We start from the raw sequence: 5368 nt of genomic DNA, 5'->3' as shown, positions 1-5368 counted from the left end.
ATGGGAGGACGAGGGGCCTAGGACGAGGGGGGTGGGTCTGTTTCCGAGACTTGGCTTTTTTTAAATTCTTTGCCCAGTGTCGTGCGACCGCGTTCGTTCTAAAATTCTTTTTTCACCTGTGTCGAGCCTGTCTCTGTGACAGAGCGCGGCTAAATTCTTTTTTCGCGAACGAGCAAGGACGACTTCTGTGGTGTGTATGCTGTGCGTGTCTGCCGCCCTGTTCGGCCTCGAGGCCGGCCGTTCTGTGATGTCGCGCACCTGGGTGAACTTCGCATCGGCGAACTCGCACGCGTACAAAAAAGGCGGCGGGTCGTTTGTACGGAGGCACGAGTGCGACGATTATCACCGTGTCGGCTATTCTGATTGCGCTGTCGGCTAGGAAGGCGATAGAGGTGGCGGCGGTGGCGGCGAGGGAGGCGGCGGCGGCAGCAAGGATGGCGGCGGCGGCAGCAAGAAAGGCTGAGGCGGTAGCAAGGAAGGCGGCGGAGGAGGAGGAGGCAAAGGCGGAGGCGGAGGAGCGCACCGGCGAAACCGCCCCTGTCCGGTGCGAGCTGGCCGTGCTGGCGTGCAGCCCTCGCAGGGCGCCACTTGACAACGTAGTGCTCGAGGGGCTCGAGGCGTCTCTCCACCTGCCTGCATCGGTCCTCTGCGGCGGGACCTTCAACGACCTGCGCCGTCTGCTTGGCCGCCGTGCGACGCAGCGCTTCCTCTTCGCGGGGCATGCCAACGCTCGCTTCGGTTCGGCTCGCCTCACCCTTGGTCTTACCACCGCCGACGGACGCCTCGCGCCGCCGCCGCCGTTTGCCATCGCCGCGCTGCTCGGCCGGCAGTGTCTTCTTGCGTCACCTGTCCTGCTTCCTACTCGGCCATTGATCCTCACCCTGCGCAATAGGCACTCGCCGCGCCACGGCGGCGACCTCGAGTTTGTCATGTACAACGGCTGCAAGTCGGAGCGGATCGCACTCCTCACCCTCCTCTCGGGCGTCGACTATGTCTGCTACTGGCGCACGCCCGTCGAGACGACGGCTGCGCGCTTTCTGTGCGCGGCGCTCTTCGAGGCCGTCGCTCGCCGCCATCGAGCAGGCAGGCCCTACTACCGGTGGGCGTTCGACGAAGCGTGCGGGGCCCTCGTCGGCGAGCCGCGCCCGGTGCAATGGGCCGACGCACCCAATGCTGACCTGCCGATGCGCTGGGAGATGCGCGACCCGGAAGAAGGCCCGCAGCTGGGCCGCTATCCACTTGCCGCAGGAGTCCCCGTGCTGCTCACGCCTCGCGACCGGAAGGAGGCCGCCCGCACTCTCCTCCGGGCGGCGATGCTGCCGCGCATCGCACTGCGCGCGTGGGTTTGCCGCGCGCGGGAAAGGCATGCGCTCCGGATTCAGACACGGAGCGAGCTGTTGATGACGCTTGCGCGCCGCAAGATCCCCCACGACGCGGTGCTCATCATCATGCAACTGGCAGGTCAGCCGTGAAGAAGCTCCGAGATCCCCCCACTATCCGTCAAGCTGAGGCTGAGCGCGGCCCTGTATTATGCGCTCCCCACACACCACACGTGCAAAATAATGGGGATGAGAGTTTGGCTTTGCCACGTATGCACGCGCTGGTTATGCGCTGCGACGGCGAGCCATCCCGCGTTGAGGTTGAGCGCACGCAAGCGCTAGTGCATAGTCTGCAGCTGTACATGTCTGTGCAGTCTCTGGAGGCGCCGGACACCCATGTCCTGCGCGGCGCCGCACCCGTATCTGGAGGCTCCGCACCTGTGCAGAGTCGCGAGTGTTGTGCGAGGCAAGGGAGTTTTGTTGTAAAAAGCGTTTCTTTTTCGCGCCGGAGCGGGGGGGCATTGTGTGACTGCTCCGGTGGGGGCGACGGCTTCTGAGGAAGCCGTCGCCCGCGACTTACTTCCGCGAATTATTTTTGAGGGCCGGCCCTCAAAATAGGGGGTAGACAGCGCCCCAAAATCCACCACTGTGGGATTTCGCGCAATCGCTTGACTCTGAAAAGCTCGCCTATCCCTGCGGTGAGCGCTGTGGTCGCCGCAGACTGGCTCCGACTTGATGGGCGCATGGAGACGTGATGCCTCCATGCGCCCGTCGAGTCAAAATCGACATGCGAGGCGATCTTTGGCCCGCCAGAGGGATAGGCGGCGTTTTGGGCGACAACAGCGCTGCGACCGCGAAGTGGCGGTGGACATGCTCCCATGTTGCCGACGCGGCGCCGGAGTGGCCGGCGCTGCTCGCCGCGACCACGACGGCTACTCCGATGCTCCGGGCCGACCCGTCCCACCCGACGGTGGCACTCTTCCACGTCTCGCTCACGCTGGGAAAAATTCTGAAACGGCGTGCAGCAGAGTCACCGACGAGTCGGTCCGCGTGCCTCCTCGTGTCCCGTACCGTTCTCACACATCCATAAACTCACTTTGGCCCCACTGAAGCAAGCCCTCAATCCTGAATCCTCAGATTTTAGATTAGGACGCTGTCCACCCCCTACTCAAAATACAAAAAGATCCCCCCGTTTGAGTGTGCTAGTCCTTCCTTCTTTTTCTTTGCCTGCGGCGAGGGCGGGAGAGAGTTTGTTTTGTTTGTCGAGGGCGGTCGAGTGCACGGAGCTAAGTGCCTCGCCGTCCTCGCGGGAGTCGCTTAGGCGGCTCCCGTGGTGTACCTGTGTTAGTGCCAGTGCGCGCCAGTCCCGTGCCCAGTGTAAAAGGAAAGAAAACAGACAACCCAAGGGAGGGATGGGAGGACGGCACGCCGCCACCACACAGGGATTTCAAGGAGAGGGGTGTGGTGCGCTAGCCAAAGAAAGAAAGAAAGAAAACAGACAACCCAAGGGAGGGATGGGAGGACGGCACGCCGCCACCACACATGGATTTTAGGGGAGAAGTGAGAGAGATTTTTAGTTTGTTGAGAAGTGTGGTGCTAGCCGTCGCCCACCCTCGGGCGTCTACCACTTCCTATCTCTCTTCGCAGTTTCTCAGACACCAATTCTCGCAGCGACCTTCAGAAATAAAGAAAGAAAGAAAACGGACAACCCAAGGGAGGGATGGGAGGACGGCACGCCGCCACCACACAGGGATTTTAAGGAGAGGGGTGTGGTGCGCTAGCCGTCGCCCACCCTTGGGCGTCCGCCTCTTCCTATCTCTCTTCGCAGTCTCTCGCCGCTTCTCGCTGCAACCTTCATGCCACCTCGCGGTCGTCCCACTCTCGTCGATCCTTCCCTTTTCTCTTCTTCCTCTGTCGCGTCGCTCTCCTCTGCCTCGCTCTGCGACGGAGCAAATACGGCTTTCAGCATTCTTTTCTTCGAAAGACGCCGTGCCTGCTATGGCTCTGACCGCCCCCGAAGAAGTTTTGGCCGACCCTGAGCTCGGCATCGATGAGGAGAAGCTGGAGCGGTGGCGCAAGCGCGGCGGCGGCGACCTGGAGCCGGTCCTCGCGAGCAGCGCCATCGCCCTCGTCGACGCGCAGTGGATCGTCGACTTCGCCGGCGCGGGCGGCGTCCTCACCCACCGCCAGGCGCTGCCCGACGAGGCCTTCATCTCGCTCGCCCGCCTCGTCGACGCGACCATTCCGTACGGTGGGCTTCCCGTCGCCGCGCTCTCCTACCCGTGGCTGACCAAGGAGCACCCCGACCCGCTCGGAGCCAACCTCCGCCGCGTCGCAAAGGCGCTCAAGGCCCTGTTGCGCCATCCGGAGCACGGCAGGCTGCGGCTCGGCGTGTTTTGGGACTTCCTCTCGCTGCACCAGCACCCCGACCCCGCCAACGGCGTCATGCGCACCGAGGAGGAGGACGCGCTCTTCAAGCAGGGGCTGGGCTGCCTCGGCACGCTCTACTCCCACCAGCACACGACCGTGCTGCGGCTCACCTCCTTCCCGGCGGGCCACAACAGCAGCTGCTTCTCGCCGTTGCTGGCCTGGATCACGGGCACCAACGTGGCCGAGTACTTTGACCGCGGCTGGTGCTACACGGAGCACGCTTGGGCGAGCCTCACCAAGGACGGGAAGAAGTCGCTCGACCTCGGCCTGATGCGTGACGATAAGGAGTACTGGTGCTGCTTCTCCCTGATCAACGAGTGCGTCAAGGGCGGCGGCCGGCGCCCTCCGCTGCTGCCTTCTCAGTTCGCGGCGGAGCTGGAGACGAAGAGCTTCACCAACGGCAAGGACGACAAGCCGCTCGTGAAGCGGCTGTACAAGGCCGCCTTCGAGGAGCAGTTTGGAAAGGCCAGGTGGCTCAACTACCGTGGGCTCGGCTGGGGCGACGCGGAGGCGGCGCAGCTGGCGGAGGTGATTGCGAGCGGGGTCGCGCTGCGGCTCAAGTATCTCGACCTCACGTCCCTCCAGATTGGCAGCAAGGGGCTCAAGGCGCTGGCCGACGCCCTGGGCAAGGAGGGGAGTACCCCGCGACTCGAGGGGCTGTATCTCAACCACAACCAGATCGGCAACGAGGGGCTCAAGGCGCTCGCCGCCGCGCTCAAGGAGGGGGCCGCCCCGAGCTTGAAGGTGTGTGCTAGCACACCCAGCCATGCACACCTCCGGCCGAATCTGACGCGTTCGTTGCGCGTGCTCCGCTCAGGTGCTGACTGCGGACTGCAAGCCGTCCGAGCTGGTGTCGGTGTGCGAGGAGCGCGGCATCGAGCTTGCGTCCCGCCGGACTTGGCAAACAGGGAGGAAAGGAATGTCATAGGAGTCTCTAGCTGTATGTTGATTCATGCCAGCACAGCGGCGGGAGTAGCGGCGGTAGTAATGGTGTGCAGGTGTGAGGTGAGGGGGACGGCAGCGGGGCGGCGGGTCTGGCGCAAGTCTACAAGGTCGCGTTTCTTTTTCTTGGATTCACAGCGCCGACAACAAGCTGCTTGTGAGTGGAGTGAGCAGCCCGAGGGGCGGCGTAACCTGGAGGGGGTTATCCTCCTGGTGCCGTCCGCCTCCTGCAGCGAAGCTTCCGCCTGCAACGTCGCCGACGCCATCTGCAGCGCGGCCAGCGCAAACGCGAGCGGTGTGCTCTTGGCATGCGACTACCGCTACCCTCGTGAGGAGGGGATGCTGCCTGCGGTCCGCCGGAGCACGCGCTGCCGGAGCCTGCGGTCCGCCGGAGCACGCGCGCTGCCGGAGCCTTCGTGTGCGGCGAGCACCTCCCGGCTGTCTTTGTCAGCGCCAACACCTCTGCGCTGATCGCTGCCGCGGTGAGCGCCGGAGGCGACGCGCCGCCAGCGGCGTGGGTGGTGGAGGGCGGCGCGGCGTACAACGCGACCCTCACGAGGGAGGAGTCGTCGTGCGAGCCGTACCGCAAGGTGCCTGCCGTCTACGTCGGCGCGACGCCCGCCTGGCTCGTCCTCTCCCTGCTCTGGGCGTACAACACGTGCGCCTCCCCCCCCCCC

The 5368-nt window shown here is 64.4% G+C and overlaps 1 protein-coding gene across 1 annotated transcript; it reads left to right on the top strand.

Moving 5' to 3' along the window:
- The first annotated feature begins 426 nt into the window (after positions 1-426).
- On the top strand, positions 427-1806 carry EMIHUDRAFT_437872 (hypothetical protein). The gene is given in 5 exon segments (XM_005762860.1): positions 427-467; positions 510-826; positions 893-1725; positions 1738-1773; positions 1786-1806. 3 exon segments carry the CDS (start codon positions 435-437, stop codon positions 1470-1472), a joined length of 930 nt encoding a protein of 309 aa, XP_005762917.1. The 5' UTR covers positions 427-434; the 3' UTR covers positions 1473-1725; positions 1738-1773; positions 1786-1806.
- Positions 1807-5368: the final 3562 nt, after the last annotated feature.

This window comes from Emiliania huxleyi, assembly GCF_000372725.1.
Source record: "Emiliania huxleyi CCMP1516 unplaced genomic scaffold EMIHUscaffold_66, whole genome shotgun sequence".
NCBI lineage: Eukaryota > Haptophyta > Isochrysidales > Noelaerhabdaceae > Emiliania > Emiliania huxleyi.
Note: the sequence above shows the minus strand (reverse complement) of the source record. Positions and strands in the feature narration are given on the sequence as shown.